The sequence below is a fragment of the Atta cephalotes genome (assembly GCF_000143395.1).
Source record: "Atta cephalotes unplaced genomic scaffold scaffold00002, whole genome shotgun sequence".
NCBI classification, from domain to species: Eukaryota; Metazoa; Arthropoda; class Insecta; order Hymenoptera; family Formicidae; genus Atta; species Atta cephalotes.
The window spans coordinates 1128346-1148332 of NW_012130066.1; the positions used below are offsets into that span (position 1 = coordinate 1128346).

The following is a 19987-nucleotide window of genomic DNA, read 5'->3' on the forward strand; positions in this document are numbered from 1 at the left end:
AATTTAATAAATAAGATAAAATAGTCCGATATATATATATATATATACATATATATATATATATATTGAAGCTTTCATAACTATGTCCATGTAATAAAAATTCGAAGATTCTATTAACAAGCAAAGTGAATTTCATAATAAAAATTTAATACATAAATAAAATCTAATAAGATAAATAAAGCATCATCCTTTCCCACGTTTTTCAATTTATTATTCTGAATGAATATTCATAAAACAATTATTTATTACGATATTTATTATATATCTATCTCTACGACGTCAATACATCAATAATTATACAAAAATATGACTGAAAACATAAAATAATTTAACAATACTGCAAAAAAACAACCTACCACAAAATTAAAATTAAAATTGTTTATAATGCGTGCAATGCTCCTACTGTACTAAATAAATACAATAAAAAATATTATGAATGAATATTCTATTGCATATAAATGCATGCTTTCAAAAATTTTTTGAAATGTTATTACAATGAAACTCTTACTTTTTTAATCCGCTATAGTTAAATAAATATCTTACTAACTTTTCATTTTATTAAACAATTGAAAAAATTAAAACGTTACAACCTTCATATAAATTATAAAATTCAAGAATTTACAAATATTTTTTTTCTGGCGTATTCCTCTATGAAATACTTTATATTGTTGAATTGTGCTGAATTATATTTGCAGTGTATATATCGCGACTCATTAATTAGTGTTTTTCTGTGAAAATATTGGTAGGTATCATAATTTTCGAAATTTTATTTTTCGTCAACCTGTTAAAAAATTTTCACGTTTCACTTATATTCACGCATTTTATCAGGAGCGTTGCGATATTTCCTTCACCACGAATATTTTATATGTATGAACCCACATTAATCTCACGTTTCATCTTTGCACCACTCAAACACGGTTTTCTCGCACCATTATATTACGAAAAATATGTTGACGAAACATGACGCTCTTCCTTCTTTGTCGCAAAGCGTCGCGAGGCAGTTTGCTATTGCTCAAGTACGGTGTTTTCATTTTTACGAACGAATGGCATGCTGTAAATTTTCGGAACGAGACAGAATTGTAAAGAAACCTTTTTTCGAGGACTAAACGATCGTAACGGAAGGCGCACGCGAGCCACTTATTTTCGATAATGTTTTCAAATAGGGCAAGATACGGAACGCTTGTGCATCGTAAATAAACGGATAAAATAATGTGATAAAAGAAGGAAAGAAGAAGCAAGTTTCGATATAGAAATGTTTTCCGCTTATCACATCTGCTTATACATATGTATATATTCATATTTTAAAGAAATTAAAAACTGTAGTAATCATTAGCAAAGATCGTATAGAGCTTTACTAATGGTTATTACTACATTTACTTTAATAATATATTAAAAATTAAAAATTAAAGGTTTAATATTATCACTTTTTTATTTATTAAAACAGTATTTAATTATTCTACTTTGCAACTTGTAAAGTAAATATAAAAAAGTGTAAAAAAATTTTAATTATGTGTATGAATTTTCATCTTTTATGTGAATGTTAATGTAACATGAGTAAATATGAATAACATTCCAGGGTTGAATACTGTATACATGTATCCGCATAAAACAGAAAAAGGAGATAGAAAAAAATGGATAATATTTCGATATTTCTGATATAATAATTTCAATTTTAATAGAAAGCAAATTAAGCATTAATATCAAATGAAATAAGAAAATATTGCAGTAACTTTATATTACTATCCAATTACAAAAAGAACTAATATCGAGGTAATTTTTTGCAATACAGAAGCGAAAAACAGAGAGACTTGAAATTGAGACTTGATTATCTTATAATTCCTGTAATAAATGTTGCCATTCCCGCATCCCGGATACTGTAATTCAACAGCCCGTATCTCACATCCCACATCGGGGATTGTAGTGATTTTTAACTCCGATAGCTTTTGATGGTTCTGTTTTTTATTCCTGTACTAGACTGCACTAGACTGCACTTTTTTCCTCGCTTTATTCAAATATCGAACAAATACCTATTTCACTTTAAGTTCCAAAGGTACACTAGCTCAGCTATAAAAACAGACTTTATTGTACCGATAAATCGGCATTTAAATCACGTATATTTTTTTATTAATTTCGTGGCATTGTGTTACTGCTAAAGTTCTATGAATATTCTTCAGCGTGTCCTCTTCTGTTGACGAACGCATATTGGGATTTTGTTCTGGCTGATCGATACAATCATACAATAAACGAGGATCACGGAACTGGCGGCGCCTGATTGCTTTCATACGCGTCATTTCCTGTATCCAGTTACCACATCCACAATCTTCCTTTTATAAAGGTGCAAAATAGTGAAGAAAAAGTCTATGTGGATATATAATGTGATCTGAAGGCTGCGAAAGCCTCGTTCTGAAGCACCGAGACAGAAAATTGTGCGTTACATGTAATAATGTGCGGAATACATGTGCATGAAATAGAATTATTGCAAATTAAAGCGAATATAGTTATCAGAATGTGAAGAACAATAAAAAAAACGAACAGAAGTAAATTAATCGAAGAGATAGAAAATGCGGAGAGATTTTAGCTTACTTAAACAAATTAAACTTACATATATACATAAAATGTGAACAAAATAGTACTAATATTTCAAACAACAAAGAAAATTTGAAAATATTTTAAGAAGAATTCTTCGTTGAAATGCAAGCAAGGTATATACGTACATAGAAAAATGCTTTGACATCTTCCCGAAGGAGCACAAAAAAGGCTACTTTTAACAAACAAAAAATTGATCCTATGAAAAATTCTGCATTACTGTACCATCTGCACGTGGAAACATTTTTTATCTTTCTTTCTCTATTTTTCTCTTTTCTACAAATTTTCCTTTTATTGCATCCAAAAATATGCAAAAGCAAAAAGATTTGCATGCAAAAGCCATTCGACAATATTTAGAAAGTTGAAAACATCTTTCCACCTGCTTGAACAAATATTTCCATTTCAATGCAAAGTTTCTCATTGCAGGTATTTCTTGATCAAAAAGGAAAACTTCTCTCAAGCACACACAGATCCGAGCATTGCATAATTATTATATTATTGTTACGTTTGCATTTTATCAAATATTATTATAGAATTCAAAATTACGCATTTCTTCTCAAATTTCTTGCATTCTAACCTCTCTTGTAAATTCTTTTCGTTAGGACTGCCAGATCTTTCGCAAGAATCTGCCAGTAAATGATCGCGGATGGAAAATTCATTTCCGAGTTATGAGCTTTCGAATATGAATTGTGCTGTCTATATCGCAACGACGATAAATGTTCCGTTCGTGAAGGAAAATTGTGCGCTAGCTTGTTGTACCGAAGCGAACTTGTCATGAAAATGCATGGGGGATGTTCTCGCGACATGCGCATGCATGAATTGTACATGGGCCAACTCGTATTCGAGATACATACTTCTATGTACCTACTATGGAAAGAGGACGAAATCGATTATTTCGTCATTTCATATATACATATATATATATATATATATATGTTCGATATATTTTATATCTTTCAGAATCTTAGGTATCAATGAAATAATTATCTGAGACATTACAATTCATTGACTTATATAAAACAGTGGATATACAAAGTTATAATGTTGCCTTATTTAATCGATCGCTGCATTTTAATGTGATAAATTGATTCCTAAAGACTGTTCGTTACGATTCCATTTTGAGCTCTTACGCTTTTCCATTCGAGAGAAAAATAGCTGCCGTGTATCGATCGCACGTGTTTCCTTCTTCCCTGACATACAACGATTTGCATTCGATTCCACTCGCGGTTTAATTGAAAGCCGTCGGGTGCTGTAATTAACGCGCGTGATATAACGTTTCTCAAAGGACCGATCTAGGCATTATTATACAGTAGAAGGTGACGATGAATATATTTTCGAATTTCACATAGAGGAGATTGGTGGAATTGTGATCACGAGGTAAACGCGAACGGTATTATTGAAATATATTAGAGAAGTGATAACCTTTCATTTCTCGCATTCAATAATAGCTTGCATCCAATATACGCTTACTGTTAGTGCTGTAATATAATAATGCACACGTGTCCATAGAATGTATCTAGACGTTTTAAAGTAAAGATAATTATATGTTTTTAATGATTTTGATATAGCGGAGAATTTGGACAAAAATAAGGAAAAAGTTAAATAAAGTCGATTATTTATCAATTACGGAAATCTTTATTCAAAGAATATTGATTTTAAACTAACTTAAATAATTAACATTTATATATTATTAATATAAATTATAATTTTAAACAAAAAACAAAACTAATTCGGTATTGCTCCGCATTACGATGAGATTTCCGAACAGCAGTTTTATTTTTTGTTAAAAATTATATGTTTAAATTGATATATAAAAATATATATAAGTTAATTATTATAGTAAAGTCAAATAATTGGATGTTTTAAATAATGACGTTTATTATAATTAATATAAATGTAATTGTCTTTGTTTAATTTTTATCTTAGATAAAAATTTGCAATTCCCCACTTTCCTCTAATGTATGACAAAAGATTCATAAGTTTTCCGATTTGATATTTGATTAACTGCCAGCATTTGTACTCGATATTTTGTTACAAATACTTTTAATGTTTCACTGTGAAAAAATGTGGAAGATTAGAAATTCATTCTTCTCCGGCTATTTTCCACCGTTTTTTACTGAAATAATTACAGTAAAATGTTCTATTTTATTAATTAATTCATTCTATTTTATTAATTAACACGTGACTTTATAGATAGATTTTATAAAGTAAATTGAAATATAATTACACTTTACGCATATTGCGGAACGAGAAGTATAAAAGTATGGAAAGAGTACATTGTGTCAAATATAATAAATTAAATTTTTTTTAATTACTCAATATGATTGCGAATCCACATCCATATCCATAAAAATTATTCAAAATGCTTAATTTATTAAGTTCCTTTGATGGTAAGCGACTCTGTATAATCGTATTTCAATTTTCATACTTCCTAACCTTAAATGACAAATAGCGTCCAATGGATTAAGATAAACGAGCTCTTAATCTCAACATCTTCTTAAGGCTAAATGGCCTTAAGGATAACAAGGCGGCTTCACCCAAAAAGTTCATGCAACTTATATTCACTCCTGGTAGCGATTTCGCCGTCTTTGTTATTCTCGCAGCAATCCGCTCGTGATATTATTAGAATAATTGAAGTATTTAAACAATCAGGAGATCAAATGCTTTACAATCAATTATAATTCGGCATCACAGAGACACATTTCAATATTAATATTTCGCGACCCAGACCGATGTCTCGAACTATCAGGAATTTCTAAGCTATTTTCTTTTTTCATGTTCAAGATAAAACATTCTGTTCCGGCAATTAGCATTTAAAAATTATTATTTTAGTGTATTTCATGTTTTATATGAAGCTTCGCGAACATGACGTGTTGAATAATCATCACATATAATTGGCAAAAAAATAGAAAATATTTTATATCAAAAATTGATATATAATTTTTTGAGTCTTTAATTTGTGTTTTTTAAAATTTATAATAAAATTTATAATAATTAGCCATAAGTATTTATCAAATACAATCAAAAATTCAACCTCTTAATTACTCGAATAATAAAAAAAACCATACTTTGATTATAGAATATTCCCTTTTAGACTACAAGAAACATTTTCAAAATAATGTTACCTACTATGATGATGATACCTACTAACATAACATAACATAATTTATTAATTTATATAAAATAAAAACAAACATCTAGATTTAAGTATCATTAAATAATTTTGAAAGCAAATATAATGTTAAAAAGCAAGAAATATTTTCTTCGTATTTTTGCATTAATATTTAATATCATCAAATAATATATGTATATTGTATGAAATTTTATAGGTATTAGAATGGTCCGGTGTATCTTTGATCGATCGGAGCTTCGAAGAGGTACAACAAATAATCGAAAGGACCGACGACGTGGCAGAATTAGTGGTAGAGCATGCAACCGAAATGTAAGTTAATGTATACAGTAATATTATATTACCGTGAAATAATCGTGAATAGACGGTAAATCGATTCTCTGTATTTGCATCATATTTCCCGGCGACTGATTTCTATGGCACTCTCGCAAAATAGTACCGGAGATTTGCTGGACGATCCGCAATCCGGAAAAACACCTACAAATTTGGGCCTGTTGATGGGTGAGTATCAGCAGCAAAATTTACTAACACACGAACAGTTAAATAATACTGTGTTTAAATATACACATATATTCCCCTCCTAAGACTATAGAAATCTTTAATATTATGTATTATATACATATTCATTATGATTATCAAAATACCAATTTTATATAAATCTGCAAAGTGTCCTCAATATACAAGAAACCACATTTTATCGAAGATCGATATAAAAGTTAACACGTATAAAATTTCATTACATAGTTTCCATAAAATCGACTATCGCTTATCGATTTTCATGCCCCAAATACGAGTTCCATGAAAAGCATTTTACATCCTAAACCAATACTGACCAAAGTATTACATATCTTCTGTTATAATATGATATAATGGTCGTTGTAATAAAATATAACATACACTGACTGTTTTTAACTAATCCAAGGTCAGTAGTGCAGATTAATTACTTCGAAAGCAGGTCATCATAGAAAAGAAAATACTTAAAAAGGTAACAGTGTAGGCTTGCCTATATATGTTGTTCTAGAAATAAGTATCTCCAAAGTAATATGAGTAATGTCTTTTTATACAACAGAGAAAAAAGTTCCATAATATTCTAGGACAAGAATGGCCTCTGACCGCTGACATGGTTTTGTTCTGACTTCGAAAATATCCGCAAGACGAATAAATATTTTCTTAATCTTAAAAATTTTCTAAACCTAGTATTTGCTACATATATATATATATATATATATATATATATATTTCTGTGTATAAATTCAAAATAGTATTCGATTTTTTAGAAATAATCTGCTAATAAAAAAAATTATTTATGCGAAGCAAAAGAATAATTCTTAACTATTATTATCATAGTTTAATCTCTGTACACTTGGTCCTTCTACTACATGAGAATAAAAAGTATGAATCACAATTATAAGCTATTTAGTGAAAAATTTTGATTACCGTGCACAAGAATTCAATTTCTCACTCAACTGTCACAAAAAAAAATTAAATTTTTGCCTGCAATAACAAATTCAAAACTTACATTCAAAAGCTTATGAATAACTAAATAATTTCGAGCCTGTTTATTCTCGTGTGGCGAGAAAGGCCGACTACAGAGATGTTATCATATTCACTACGGAAAAATAGTGTTATGGAAGCAACATGCGTCATTGATTGCGTTCAGCGTATTCAATTGTTACGGAACGGATCTGTGAGCGCTCACATCTATTGGATGACTTAGAAGAATACCAATATAGCAACGAACGCTCATAGATCCGCTCCGTAAGAGTTGAGTCTGCTGAACGCGACCATTGACACGATGCATTTTAATATATTTTTGCAGAAACCGAAACGGAGAAAGCGCCCTCGTCGCCGACGCGCAGGAAATTGCCAAAGACGCCGGTATAACGAGTTAATAAATTGACACTTACACACATTGACCGTTTCTCTCTTTCTATCTTTCTCTTATTATCCTACACGATGTACACGATGCATACGCAGACTCGGGGATAAGCACGCTTAGAAGCCGAGAATAAAAGCGTAAGAAAAAAAAAAGAAAGAGAAAAACGCAGGGAACAGCTGAACAAAAAATAATGTTCTCTTGCATATCTCTTTGCTTTTGTATATACTATAAGTATAATTTAATAGCTTCACACAAACACGATCTGATTGTGCACACTTATAAACGAAAACTGTGTACAAGACAGGCGTGTGTGAAAAAGTGCGTGAGATCGCAGCTTTTAGCGTTATCAAACTAACGTGCAAATCAGTTAAAGTGAATGAGCTACGTCATGTGCTGAAATGTATCGTAAGCGAATGATTTATAAAAAAGCTCCTGCAGTTATAATCGATTTTAATCCTAGAGATCAATTTTGATGACAAAAAGACATTCTGCAACAAAACTGATTTATGTCTTCGATCTTTTGTTCATTTATTACATTTCAATTTGCAACATCTTTCTTTCAATATTTTATACAAAGTAAGAATTATCTGTTTCTAATATTCACGAATTTATTTTATAAGATGTTAAAATTTATGCTAATTTATAATCGTACATTGAAATTTTAAATTGTCGCATTTCTCTGTTAACATAACGTAACCTTTACACAAAGGAAAAGCTGTTATAATTGAAATAATGTCATATGAGGCAAGAAATACGATAAAAAAATAAATTATAACAAATCTTATTCAAGAAAAAGCTGTTCCAATTCTATTTATATGAATGATTGCGTTTAATTTTTATGGTATTATACAAATTTCATATAATCGTATTTTTATTTCATTGAAAAAAAGAGTTTGGTAACGAGTTTGGTAATCAAATATTGTAAGTGAAATAATTCCAATCAAATATTCGGTTAATATAATCAAAAATAAGACTCAACTATTTAGTAAGTACTATATACAATGGTTAATTATATTATTATGTTTGATAATATGTACTAAATATGAAAGAAAATTATTTTTGGTTATATTAACCGAATACTTAATTGAAATTATTTCACGCAGCATTTGATAGCTATTATAATACTCTTTTTTTCAGTGAAATCTTTCGTTTATTCCTCGATTATACTGGTCTTTATCGATACTTGAGTAACTTCCTAAATTTTATCTTTCAGTAGGAGTTTCACGGACCACCAATCTTATCCGAATGTGCTTAATCGGCGGTCTTTAAGAAAAGCTGACAAAAGTCGAGTATTCGAGAGCATTAAGTATTCGCGAAAAATAAGATCACATCACGTAGCTCAACCATTTTATCCCGATAAAACACAACGCGGCACAATTCTACTGCGCATTTTCACTGATCGTATGCAAAGACTGCTATATGTAAATACTGTACGTCGATGTAATGAACTATAATGATGTCTCCTTTTTTTCTTGAAAAGCATGTCGTTTCGCATTATCGTGGTCGCTTCAGATACAGTTACGAAGATCGCATCGATAAAAGAAAAGTCTGATAGAACAGAAATAGTCGAGAATTGTGTGGGAACTTACTTTCGAACGTGTTTCTGGAGAATTAGGTAATTTCAGGAGAAAGAGAACTGCGAGATAAAAATCCGACTCGATTGATCCATAATATATAACGAGATAGTAGCAAGATAAAGTTTTTGATCTGTAGCAAAAACTTACTTCGAGTTTGCGTGATTTTAGAACTTCAGACAGAAGAGTGTAATAGAAGTTATCGTAGCTTTCTAAACTTTAGAAGGAATGAAGATATGAGATTTTATCAATCGCGTCTTGTACGATATTAATCGGAGGTAACCATAATACCAAAAAGTTATCAGAGTCCTTAAAGAACTATCAAACAATTTAGCAATTCATAAAATATGTATAATATAGCCTTTCTTTATGAGTTTACATTTATTGTGTTATATTAGTGTTATATTATTATTCTATTTCGACTTGGAATTATTTCTCAGCAACTGTCGAGATAATATCAGAATATTTTATGCGAACAGCATGCCATCTTAAAGATATTCCATTTCTGTGATCGCAATTTTCGCAATTTTGAAAGAGATTTAAGTTCTCTTTTCCCCTTTTTTACGAAAGTTATACGAAACGATAGTTTCACGAGAATTCGATGATCATATATTGGCGTCGTAACAGTTACAGAGAATTTATTATACTAATTTTGTTTCATTCTCTGTCTTTTTCGATTTTATTCGTTATTATCACGTGATTTAGAGCTCCGATGGGTATCTTACCAGACGTGAGAGTTTTAACAAGGATGAACGAAATTCCTATCGCTCTCCTAGCAGCTGTAAAATTTCCTCGAATTACCTATCAGATAAAGTTTAAGAACAAGACTGTATTGTAGCTAATAAAAAAACAATTGTTCGCAATTTATAGGTTCAAGTGCCAGTGCCGTGAATATCCGATAACACGCTGCTCGTACGTTCCAATGCTATGATACGTATGACGTTGGTATGCATGCTGTTTTCCAATCGATAGTCGGCGGTCCTGTGACTAGTTTGAATACTCGAACAGCAGGCAGAAGAGAATCTCGAAAAATATGCTACACGAATGTCGCAATTATTCCATTGAATCGTATTCGTGCATTGAATATTACGCATCGCGCGGTCCGCGTAAAGCTACTCAATATTCGAATAGTAACTTGCGAGATGTTTGTATGGATCCACAGTTAACGAACATATCGCTGAAAGCAAACGTTCGCGTTATGTAATTGCCTGACATTTGTACAAAATCTAAAAGAGCGCGAGAGATTTTTATAAAGACGCGAACAGACATACAGATATACGTAATTATATATATTAACGAGATCTTTTATATATATAAAAAAAATATAAAAATATAAAAAAGAAAAAGGTATGCTCCAATGCTGATTTACGTTCATTTGCATATTCATTTATTTATTATTTTTCGCCCGTAAGGTTAATGTAATATTTAATAGTTGAAATATATAAGAACTCTGAATATCATTGACGGCACTGGTTACTATCGGCTGATATCGATCGTAGGACTTGTCGACGCGACTCGAGAGCAACTTAAATTTATTAGCACGTTGTATATGATCCCTTTAGGTCATACAGCAGCACTCGTACAATCACTAGCAGAAATGCGCGTTACGGTGTACGCCACTTCGTTTTCTTCGACGCAATCGCGGGGGTGTTCTTTCATGTACGCCAGAATTTCACAAAACACTTGCGAAAACGTAAAAATTAAAAAAAGACAATTTTCATTTGGTTACTTAATAAAAAAATCACTTACAAGATAAATGTAACGGATATTAAAGAAATTGTTAACAAATTGCAAATTTTATATTTCATTGTCATTGAAAAGAGATGTTATTCGTTTATTATTCATGCCGTTATTAATGATATTAACGTCACTGTAAATATTAATAGATAGGATCAGACAGTATTATTTAGACAGTATTATTTAGAGAAACGTATCTACAGTTGTAAAGGAAATTACAATTTTTCGTTAAAAAAAAATGCTATAACTAATTGAGAGAATCCACGTTTCACGTATCGTTGGCGACCAAATTCGCCGTCCCGAAATTATTAACACTACGAATTTCAATTTATTTATTTTTTTCCCCCCGGGCGTCATTAATACGCAGAATTTCGAATGCTACCGAGACCTGTCGCATGTTAAAATAATTTAATCTGTTAGCTCTAAAACCCCAGCACCCGGCCATCGCATTTAGCGTTAATTCGATCGTTTACCGATGTATCGCCGATTCATTTCGATACGGCGCGGCGTGTTATCGGTCTATCCTATCGATCCTCCTAATTATCGCAACCGGATACGACAGATACGAATCGGCCGGGTGTATAATTACATCGATCATCAATCGCGAGCTTACGAACACCTCCGTCCGTCGGTTTCGCACATAATGGGGAAAAAAAGCAAATGTCTAACGCGACACCGCAACCGATTTCTGTCTGAAGAGAAAAGCTTTCGTACAATCAATCGTAGAGAATCGCCGTGTGAGCAGCCCGTATGCTCATATCGCCTCCGAGGATTTTTACGAAAGTCATATCTGTTTTCGCGAAGAGTCAGCATCGGTCGCGAAATTAGGCATCTGGGAACACGAGTGATTGAAATTTTTAACGTGTAAAAAAGATTCGTCGTTAGATTCTCACTTTAATACTGCAGAACGTCAAAGGTTTGATAGATCCTACATATATCCGTAATAAAATAAATTTGTAATACGACACAATTAATGAATTTTATAAATAAAATTAATTTTTAGGAAATTTATAGTATATACGAAATTGTTCACTACAAATTGTTAGTATGTGTGCGTTTAATTGAATAGATGTATTGCGTTGATAAAATATGTGTAATTCAGGAAACATGCGGGATCTTTTGCATATGAATTAGTTCTACTAATTGGAGTTACAATTTTAATAAGCAAGACTGTTAATAATAGAAGCTACAATAATTATTGTAACAATAATAATACGGATTGCTATATATAAATCAATAAATATTTGATATAAAAATGACATATAATTATACGAGCATGTTAAAAATAAATATATGATATTAAGCAATGTTGCAGCAATCAAGAACGATACAATGAATAAAATATAAATCCCGCAGATTCTTGTCTCAAAAAACAGTATATTAATTTTTCTAAAATTTCTCTATGTAGATATAAGTACATTTTATATAGCAATAGTTCTCTATTTTTAACGATATTGTACTGGTGCTATCGTACTGATATATAATCTCATCTCAAAAGCCAATAACAATTGATCCAGTGTAAGATTAATGATAAACCGATAAATCTCTCTTTATTATAATCATTGCATACATATTATAAGCCTTTAGGGGAGGGAAGGAGATCACTCGTGTTTCCAGAATTCATCCTCTTTTTTTCTCGAGACAGCGAACGGGCGGAAGCGGAACTCGCACGGCTTCTAGATATTAACGCGAGCTTCGAGACATAGAAGCGATTGTAAAGTGCGTGGATCAACACAGGATGAATCTAGCATTTTAGCGCAGTTTTAGGTATATTGGATGTTTTGATAAAGTACTTACCGAATTAAGAATTCTTTATCAATCGGCGTAAATCCGTGAGTGGAAACTTAAGTCGAAACTTGGTTTGGATAATTTCACGGATTTCTCTCGCTAAAAATTAATAGAGTACGTACAATTATTTCCAATTTTTTATTTATCGCGCAAACGCCAACTATTAAGAGTATTGCTATTTCCTGAAATGAGTTTTGGAAACGCCTCAGTTAAAAGTTGAAAAGCTCTGCAAACTTGCCCAGGTTTCGACTTCATTGCATCACTTGAGATAAATAATCCACGGATTCGCCTGGATATATCAAGCCAATCATCTTCGATCGGCCGTGTAAATATTACTTGATCTACAGACTAGAACTTTGTTATGGACCACTGTATATCTCTCGCGAGAGATTTTTGCAGTTGGACCAATAAAAGTCTATATAGAATATAAAACTTGTTCAAGCGCAATTCGCGCATGTCTGACACGAAACGTCATTTATAATTCTAACAGCGTGACAAATTGACTCCATGATCCTCCGTGTTGGTTTAATAAAGTAACATACATGAAGTAACATACTCAATTCATGTAATAAATCATGAAAAAAAATTTGGAAATTTGGGATTCACTCTTTATATATGCTCGTAAAACTATATTTCTATTTTTTTTAATTTTATGTATATCGAATATTTTTTTAAATATATAATTATAAAAAATCACTCTCTTTAAGCCTGTACTAAAAAATATTTGGTTGAATTAATTGGAACTTTGGTTGGAAATGGACGAATCAAAATTTTTTGGTTAAGGGATTGCTGGAGCAACGAATTTGATTGATGTCGAAAAAAATATACTTAATTACAAATAAAATATTACTTACAAATAAAGCATTATATACATTAAATAAAACATTACGTTCATTTTTTGCTCTGCTAATTCTATATCACATGAATGCTACATACATTTAGATCATATTTTTCCATTCACTTCTTTTATAAGCTTTAAATTCATAATTTGAAGATCCCATATATATTTTTACCTCTTATATTTTTATAAATTATTCAAATGTAGGAAAACTACTTTTTATTTAGATATATACTTGAATTTACATTTATAAAGAAATAACCTACATGATAATAGGAAACTATAATTTAGAATTTTTTTTATTTTTCATACCGTTTTCCCGCAACTATTTGCGTTTTTTTCTTTTATTCTATAAAGGAATATTTTATTCTTTTATAAGGAAAAACACAAAGAATGTATGAAATGCGCATTATGTCAATATTACAGATTCTAGTATCCCTTTAAATTTACTAGAAATTTCTAGTTAAGATAACCGGAATCTAGCTAATGTAATCAGAATCTTCTGATTTGTTCATTTTCAGACGTTTTTCTAAGTGTATAAATCTTTTGAAAATACATTAGATAAATGATAAATGATAATTTAGGTTAAAGATATTTTCCAACAAAGGCACTATATCTTAATATAACATGCGATTATATATGCAACATGGAGAATTCTCTAAATTAGCGTTTTCCACCAGGCATACGCATTCTTCGCTCGAACAAGCCGTATATTACCATATATTAACAGATTTCTACCTTTATGAATGTTAAAGGTTCAGATGGTATTCACGCAGATTTATCAAGTACGTTTAGACGAAATTAATTATGTGTTTTAAATATGATTATCGAGAATAAGACTAAGATTGCTACAATGCTTAGATTTAGTCGCTTTCGACAGCTTTAGGGCGCAGCTTTTCGAATCATTCGAAAACACATCCTTTCTTTTTCATCCTGATTCTTGTAGGCAGAAAAAAAAACAGATATGCTACTCGTGTGTTTGTCATCAGTGCATTTACCGAAATAGTCAGGAATACCTGCAAAAGCGTGCATGCGAGATCAATGAACATTGTTGATTACGGTATTCGAACTATAATATTCGAAAAAATCGTAAGAAAATTCGTGCGTTTGAAAAATAACCACTGAAATTGCACTGTCGTGTTTGAGTTTTCTCACAACGATTTAGAACATTTTCTTTGTCATTTACATCAGCTGCAAGAGAGAGATACACGAAATGCACAAGGAAATATTTTATTTCTCTTACGTCACGGGATAAATGTAAGAACTCGCGCAGACGTAATCCGACAACAAATTGTACGCTTTGCCTTACCTCAATATCTAGATTCTAGATGTTCTTCGGTGCTCCTTGATGTTCCTGGATATTCTTCAAAGCTCCTTGATGCTTCTCGATGTTTCTTGGTACTATTCGCTGTTCCTCGATATTCTTCACTAATCTTCGACGCTCCTCAATGTTTTTCATCACATTTTATTGATACGAACGAGATATACACGCACACACACAAAATCAAGTCTTCTACGACGGACGTCGGACAGAATCGACAGAATCACGAATACAAAAAAATAACACTTCGCGATCCGTTCAGTAATTTACAATTTTAAATCTCGACAAGATACAGAAACAATGCAAAATTTTCATAAAGTATTGTGAAATAATCCCAAGCAGAAAAATTACGTTAATATCAAAATGACTTATTAATTTTTAAGTGAATAGATGGCTAAAAAAAATATTCTACACATAATTAAAAACCTTATTCTGGAAGAGGAAAATAAAAAGAAAGAATGCCCAGAAGTTTTAAAGTTAATTACGTCTCTATCTCATAAAAATAGAAATAATGTAAATTTATAATTCTATGCATATTGTTAAGATATAAAAATAAAATTTATTTTAGATGCCTACTTAATGATCCTACTTAAAGGTTAAAATAAATCATGATTGATTTAAAATGATTTTAATAATTATTTTGGAGACATTTAATAATTATTTTGATTTTATGATGATCTGTATTCTGCTTGGAACGTAAATAGGTAGAACACAAAGTAATAATAAAATAATGATATCATATATATATGACGTCACTTAAAAATGAACTTATATAAGTGATAAATAAGATCACAATGATGTTCTTATAATATTATTATGATTTTTATGTTCTACTTGAGTACTTTCCTTGATGAAAATAAAAATTGGAGCGCAAGTTGAATGTAAGAGGAGAGACAGAAGCATAAACGAAACTTCTAAAAGACGAAAATTGAAACAAACGAAAACATAAAACAAGAATAAACGCCTATTTTAATTTATGTTTTACAGTCTTAATTGCCTTCTGGATGTTTAAGTTACGTCTACAATGAGATTCTAAGACATAAAACAAGCTTGAAATCTTAAACTGTAAGAAATTGATCGATTATAGTCGAACGTGAGGAGAATAATCAACTATGATTGATTAATTTCTTACGGATTAAGGGGATCCTAAAGCCTATTTTGCCGATTTAATAGAATCTATATTTACGATTTACGTCAATGACACATTACTATATCTACACTACTATATCAATATCGTGTACATACAAATTTTCTAACTAATTAATCTTTCATATTAAGTATAATCACATTAAGTATTCATATCTAAGCTTAATTTTAACAACTCAATATTGATTGTTCATATAATCCTTAGTCCGAACCAAGATTGCTCTGTGTACAAAGTATAAAACTTTTAATAAAGTATTGTTACAAGTCGATGCCAGAAGCCGATAAAAAATTAATTTTCCAACTATTTTCATTTTTGATATGAAGTCGACTGATTTGGAATACATTATTATTTATACTCTAATTGTAGAAAATAATTTTTTTAATGTGTATAGGCAGTTAAAAGAATATTTATTTGAAAAATAAACGTTAAATACAGACGATTTTAAAATCCTCCTTTAATGCTAAAAGTTTAAATTTTACACCTTAAAATCTTATTGCAGACTTTAAGTCTCATCTCAAATAGTCGCACAAGCTGTGTCGCATATTGTATAAAAATGTTACAGAAATACTGTTTCTAGTTGTACGATTGTTGCAGTCGCATACCGAGGAAAAGATATTCAAAAATTTATTTGTGAGAAATATATTTTTACAAAAGTAAATCTTTATTTTATATGGCAAAATAAAATTTTATTCCTAGCAAGCGCATCTATTTTATTGACTTTTTTTACAATAAATAAGAAATATTTCAAAAATGTGTATTTCGTCGTTATAATTAATTTTTGAAGAAAGCAAATAAGTAACATTTGCAATATAATATATTATAGGACCATATGATAACACAAATAACAAAACATTATAGAAATTAAAGGTCTAGCTTAAACGATCTAGCTAGATCTTAATGCTTTGATTTCTATAGTTTGAAGTAACATTTGCTTTGCAATATTTGTCCTTTTTCTCTCAATGCAAAAACTCTTATCAACGGAAAGCCATATATGTGTATATATATATATATATATATATAATGGAATTAAGCCAACTTCAACTTTTTGCGACTGTAAGAATTCATCTACTAATAACTAATATTATTCTATTACTAGAAATAATACTCCTACAAAATTCTCATACATAATATTATGAGACACAGCTTATGCGATTATTGTAGATGAGACTTTACGCTTTTGTCACTTTTGTCCTCTCACATTCGATTTACGCTCTGATTTATATTTTCGCCAGGATTTCCAAAGACCAAATGGAAAAATTGCCGCACTGCCGTCTCTCGATTAATCTCAGAATGATCTCTTAATGCTCGTTTTGAATTCTGTGAATCCCGGTACCGGATATTATAGACACGCATTCGGAACACTCGGCGAGAAGTTCATATCGAAAAACGTTAATATCACACCTCACGTTCGCACGATCTGATACGTACAATGGACGCAAACGAACAGATTTGATACTCTCGGTTTATTGCGTACTTACTGTCTACTCGACCGTGAAAATTCCAAGAAATGACGCGTCGTCAAAAACAATGAAAATTCGGGGAAACGGCGCGTCACGGCAGCGAAAGTTCTGAGAAATGATGCGCCATAAGTAAACATGGCAGCGCGATGCGGCGTAATAATAACGTCCGCAACCCCTTGCAGGCAAACGAGATCTGTCTTGATTAATTTTTCGATGGGCAATGGTTACAATATATTAAATTCTTCTCGACGGTTTTGTCACTTTTGTCCCCTTACATTCGATTTACGCTCCGATTTATATTTTCGCCAGGATTTTCAAAGATCAAACGGAAAAATTGCCACACTGCCGTCTCTCGATTAATCTCAGGATGATCTCTTGATGTTCGTTTTGACTTCTGTGAATCCCGATACCGGATATTATAGACACGCATTCGGGACACTCGGCGAGAAATTCATATCGAAAAACGTTAATATTATATCTCACATCCACACGGCCTGATACGTGCACTACAATGGTCGTAAACGAACAGATTTGATACTCCCGGTTTATTGCGTACTCACTGTCTGCTCGACCGTGAAAATTCCGAGAAATGACGCGTCGTCGAAAACAACGAAAATTCGGGGAAACGGTACGTCACAGCAGTGAAAGTTCCGAGAGATAACCCGCCGTAAGTAAACATGGCGACGCGGCGTAATAATAACGTCCGCAACCCTATGCAGGCAAACGAGATCTTACTGTCTTGATTAATTCGTCGATGGACAATGCTTACAATATATTAGATTCTTCTTGACGCGTGGCGTTGAATAGAGATGCTTTCCTAGTATTTGAGCGTATGCCGGTGAAATACGGCGAAACATTCGTGTTGAAAACTTGAATTCGTCTCAAACGGACGCCAGCCGAACGAAGTGAAGTGCGTACATTGGCCCACCTGTCTTACAAAAATTTAGTCTATAATATACACAATGATTTTCCGAGCTTTTACTACATACGATGAGTCATTCGTGTCCCAGAGTAATTTTCCCTTCAACAAATATTCAAGAATTACTAAGTGATTCTTACAAATATTTTAACATTTTTAGAAAATAATATTAAACAAAGAATTTTTTAGAAAATATTACAAGATTATGTATTTAAAAAAATTGTAAATGTATAAATGTTATAATTGATTACTTGATGTTCCTAGTTTTTCGAAAAAAAAAAGAAATGTGCGAAACACAAATGACCCAATCATTTGTATTAAAGATCATTGGATAATTTAACACTGAAAACAATTCGTGCCGAACAACAATGTTTTTAATAGTCCAAATAAGTAAATTAATTACTACCTTCCAGTACTTTTTCGTAAGAAAAACGCCTCTGAGAGACACACTTGATCGCGATTGCATTCCAATGGTCCAATGGATGGATTATCAAACAATTATCAACGAACAGAATAACAGAATAACAGATTTAACGTTTACAACATTCATCCGCACGCGAAATCAGTCCAGATCCAACGAAAAAGACGCAGAAATATATATCGACTGCGACCGCGACTCGTCCACTCGCCGACGTTACGTAAACTGATCTACCAAACTCCAAACAGTTCAAACTTGACCAATGACGATCGTCGTTTCAACTCGCGCTTCATATACAGTGCGCGGGAAAACGGAGAGCGCGACGGTTTGTCTCTGGAATGTTAAAAGATTATATTGATGATGTCGAAACGATTAGATTATAATAAAAGTTCAAACTGCTTTGAGTTTGGTTCTTAGATAAAATACGTCGAAATAATAATGTGAAATATCGGTTACGTAACTTTTTCTTTGGCGTGTTTTACACGATGTGAAAAAGTAATGAATTTCATGCAGATGTCTACGTTATTCAGTTTTGTAGGAAATGATATTCTTGTTATCTGTTGTATGTGCGTTTTAAAAATATCTTTGAAAGTTGTTTTTGAAACCACATCCAATTTTTTTCTGCGAAGAAATTTAATTTGTTATCAACAATTTCTTGAACATATTTCAGTTGAAAAATAACGAATTTCACGCAAGTGACTATATTTCTCAATATGTTTTGTAGAAAGAGTGATACTCGATTTTGTTGTCTTTTCTTTCATGAATCTTAAAAATACTTTAAAGAATTACTTTTAATAATTATATTCAAATTTTCTTCATATGAATAAATTTTATTTGTTATCAATAATTTTTTAAATATATTTTAGTTGAAAAAAATGTCACGCAAATGACTGTGTTTCTCAATACGTTATTTGTAATACTTTTTGTTGTCTTTCGTTTCTATAAATTCTAAAAATGCCTCCGAAAATTACTTTTAAAAATCACGTTTAAAATTTTTTCGTACGAAAAAATTTTACGATTTCTTTCTTATATTTTAGTTTAGTGAAAAATGATGAATAGGCAACTGCGTTATTCAATACGTTTCATAGGAAGAATAATAATCTTGTAAAATTTCTCCTTCATGTAAAATTTTAATATCTTAAAATGTGGTCGAAAGGTAGAAAGTACACTAAATTCTCTCTCTCTCTCTC

The 19987-nt window shown here is 31.2% G+C and overlaps 1 protein-coding gene across 1 annotated transcript in view; it reads left to right on the forward strand.

The window, feature by feature from the left end:
* The window catches only part of LOC105622576 (regulating synaptic membrane exocytosis protein 1), a 138173-nt gene that overhangs the window by 98182 nt on the left and 20004 nt on the right, over positions 1–19987 (forward strand). Inside the window, exons 11-13 of the mRNA XM_012203995.1 lie at positions 5916–6028; positions 6153–6217; positions 7536–7594. Of these exons, the coding sequence (XP_012059385.1) occupies positions 5916–6028; positions 6153–6217; positions 7536–7594 (237 nt within the window). The remainder of the gene's footprint in view (positions 1–5915; positions 6029–6152; positions 6218–7535; positions 7595–19987) is intronic.